The sequence below is a fragment of the Pediculus humanus genome, genomic scaffold (genome assembly GCF_000006295.1).
Source record: "Pediculus humanus corporis 1103172108196 genomic scaffold, whole genome shotgun sequence".
Classification (NCBI taxonomy): Eukaryota; Metazoa; Arthropoda; class Insecta; order Psocodea; family Pediculidae; genus Pediculus; species Pediculus humanus.
This window is the reverse complement of record NW_002987766.1, coordinates 10,163-13,704: the sequence shown is the minus strand read 5'-3', so window position 1 is coordinate 13,704 and position 3,542 is coordinate 10,163. Positions and strand designations below refer to the sequence as shown.

Genomic DNA, 3,542 nt, shown 5'->3' with positions numbered 1-3,542 from the left:
CTCCTCATCTTTACGATCTTCCCCTCCCTCCCTCCTCCCTCTCCTTTTAACGTCTCCCTTTCGCAATTTAAAAATATTAAAATTTGCATTTTTTTTTCATTTTAAACTTTTCAAATGATGAAAATCCGGAAATTTTTTTTTTTTTTTCAATGTTGTTTGTGGCTGTGGTTGTTGATGTTGTTTTGGGTGAATTACAACTTTTCAATGTATATAACCGGTAGTATCATCATCATCATCATCACCGTCATCGTCATGAAAACGTTTTCGTAATTAATTATTGTTAGGAAATATTGAGTCGTGTTTAAAAATCTCATTAAATTTTTGTGAAAGGTTGTAATTTATAATTAATATCTTTTTTCTCTTATTTTTTCTCTTTTTCTCTTTTTCTAGAGTGTTTTGCAAATTGTGAAAAGCAGAAGACAAAAAAAGGTAAAAGTTAATAAATATGGAACGCGACGTTCATCTCATCGGATTTTTTTTTTTTTGAAATTTTTTACATAACGTAACATCGTATTATAAATCTTGATAAACAACATTTTTCATTTTTTTTTTTTTTAGTCTAGTTTCTCTTAACCAAAAGTCAAAATGTACAAACATGCGTGCACACGAACACACGCATCAACGCACAAACGCACACTCGTCCAATTAAAAAATCCGTTACTTTTCTTTTTTCAATAATTTTACATAAGGAAAAAATATCACCAGAATAATTATTAAAAATTTAAATACCCTATCTAAAAAAAATCGTTAATAATAGTAATAATAATAATAATAATAATAATATTAATGATGATGATGATGATGATGATAATTGGTAATAAAATATAAAGAAAAGTTTTATAGAGAAAAAAATGGACGCAATACAGGAAATTGGATTACGTGATGACACATGAGGCACCAGTTTTCATTGGAAAAATTTAATAGATAGAAAGAGAGAGGGGGGAAAAATTTTGAAAACGATTATTTAACATGGAATCAGGTCGAAAATTCAGAAATACAAAGAGAGAGAGAAAGAGAGAGGGGTAGTATCGAACTGGATAACGAATTTTTTTTTTTTTTTTTCGAGATGACCCAAATTTTCGTCGAATTCCACGTCAAAAAAAAAAAAATTTTTTCGACGTGGAATTAATCATTATTATATTTTTTATATTAATATATTATATTATATTTTTTATTTAAATATATTAAATTTCATTTTTTTTATTAGCGACATTTTGCGATTTCATTTGAAAAATTATTATTATTATTATTATTTTATTGACTTTTTGACGGCAAACAAGAAATCGCAAACGTTGTTTATTATATTTGAATATGCGGGGGGTATGCGTGTGCGTGAGTGCGCGCGTGTGCGCGTGCGATCTCCTCTCATCGACGTGATTTGGCGGTTGTTAAATTTTTTTATGTTTTTTAAATTTTATTATTATTATTAATATTTTTTTTGATTTCGTCACTATTATTTTTTAACACTGATAATGATGATGATGAATAATTGTATTATTAACATAAAATTATTATTATTATTTATTTATAAATTAAATAAAAAGAATTTTTTTAATAATTATTGTTTTGTCGATTGTTATGATGATATCCGTATCCGGAACTTTGAGACGGTCTTCCGTGTGTAACTTTATTTTCATTATGAAAATTTTTCATCGGAAAAGTTATTATTTGTTCTTGTTTACATTTGCTATTCTTTAATAATTCGTTCACGTTTCCTTTTAATACTCTATAATTGTATTCGGATGGATTTTGTTGTCCAACCATTACTTTTTCAAATTTATTTGTCACCATCCATACTTCTTCTCCTTCGTTTGGATTATCGATAACCTGAATAAAAAAAAAATTTTTTTTGTTTAAATGTCGAATAATTTGAAACGGGGGGGGGAGAGGGGGATTAATTGTTAACCTTCAATCCGGAGGAAAATCGTAAATTTACGTCATCTTTAATTAATTCGTGAAGATTTTCTTTAACGTACGGTTTTCTATGATTCCAACAATTTAAAGTATTGTCAACCATACCAAAATATAAAATCCCTGAAAATTAAATGAAGTTCAAAAATTTAATTTTTTGGCGCGTAAAATTTAAAAAAATTATAAAAACAATGTTTAACCGTTTTTATCGAACGCTTGACCAGCTGATTGATAATTTCTTGCTTCTTTAGAAGTTTGAAATTGTTTCGATATAGCCATATTTGTAGTTAAAAAATTTTGTTCGTTTTTTATTATTGACGTGGGTACAGATGATTCTCTCAAACTTGCCAAAGAATGATAAAATAATGTTTTATCATTGTTATCACCCGGTCCGAGAGCCATTCCTGCGTGTTAAAAAAAATAAATTAATACGAAAACAAATTTTTTTTTTTTTTCCATCTTTTTCCTATCTTTACCCAAAATTCCATCCATTAATTCAAATTCTATTCCGTTTGTATTAAACATTCCGTGTGGCGGATACGGATACATTGAATTTTTTGTTATCTTCCACGATTTATTCCTTTTTAAATCCAAAACTAATAATGAGTATCCCATAGTGTCAGATACGTAAACAAAAGTATCAGAACAACCGTTACTACTTGCATCCGAAATATCAATGGCAAGATTTGTCAAAAGGGAATCTTCCTGCAGGTAAAAAAAATTATTTTATTACCGTAATAATTATTAATTCGTGTTTGAATTTATTTATTACCTTCAACAAAGTTTCTGGAAATACGTGTTTTACAATTAAATGTCCGTTATTTAAATTAAATGCCATTAATTTCGGTGAACATTGTCTCCTTCTTGTTGGTAATGTTAAATCCACGACTCCTGAATCCACTGCCCACAATCTATCGCATTTATCTATCTGTAAAAAAAAATCAAGACGCCATTTTTTTTTATATTATCGATACGTGTATATATGTAAACAATAGTAAAATATTTAAAGGTTGATGACCCCTAAAAGAAAATCGTCCAGGTTTTGCACAAGACGACGACTAACTAGTTTGAATTAAAAAAACCTGCTTTGTCGGTTTTTTTTTTTTTCGCGGGATTAAATTATTATTAGAGGTAAATAAATTTTTTTTTTATAAGGAATGATCATGATGATGGTGGTTAAACTGACTTGCGTTCTAAAAACGGAAATCAATCCATCGCAATTTGTTTGAGAATGCCAAGACCAATCCGGATATGCTTGTACCAAATGTGATCCGTTGTGATGATTCGATGATATTTTACCCAAAGTCGTTGGAATCCCTTTGAAAAATTTTGGAAATGTTAAAAAAACCGAACGTTCGTTTCCTAAAAAGAAAAAAAAAAAAACAAAAAAAAAATTACAAACCGGAAGTTGTTATGATTTAAAATGAAATTTGTGACGAGATGAAAAAATTTAAGGACTAGAAAGTTTTTTGCTAAATAAAATTTATTTTTTCTTTAACGGAAATGTATTATTTTTTTTTTTATGCGTAATAAAAAATTAAATTCGTGAGGATATAAAATAAAAAATTTTTTACTATATCCGGTTTAATTAAATAAATCACGTTTCGATAATAATTAAAAAAAAAAAAAAA

General features: G+C 27.7%; 1 protein-coding gene across 1 annotated transcript in view; it reads right to left on the bottom strand.

The window, feature by feature from the left end:
• Positions 1-1,551: 1,551 nt before the first annotated feature.
• Phum_PHUM430020 (major royal jelly protein 4 precursor, putative) overlaps positions 1,552-3,542 on the bottom strand; it is a gene marked incomplete at both ends in the record, with an annotated part of 4,374 nt that continues 2,383 nt past the window's right edge. Inside the window, 6 exons of the mRNA XM_002429311.1 lie at positions 1,552-1,827; positions 1,907-2,034; positions 2,112-2,315; positions 2,388-2,616; positions 2,684-2,839; positions 3,098-3,273. Of these exons, the coding sequence (XP_002429356.1) occupies positions 1,552-1,827; positions 1,907-2,034; positions 2,112-2,315; positions 2,388-2,616; positions 2,684-2,839; positions 3,098-3,273 (1,169 nt within the window). The remainder of the gene's footprint in view (positions 1,828-1,906; positions 2,035-2,111; positions 2,316-2,387; positions 2,617-2,683; positions 2,840-3,097; positions 3,274-3,542) is intronic.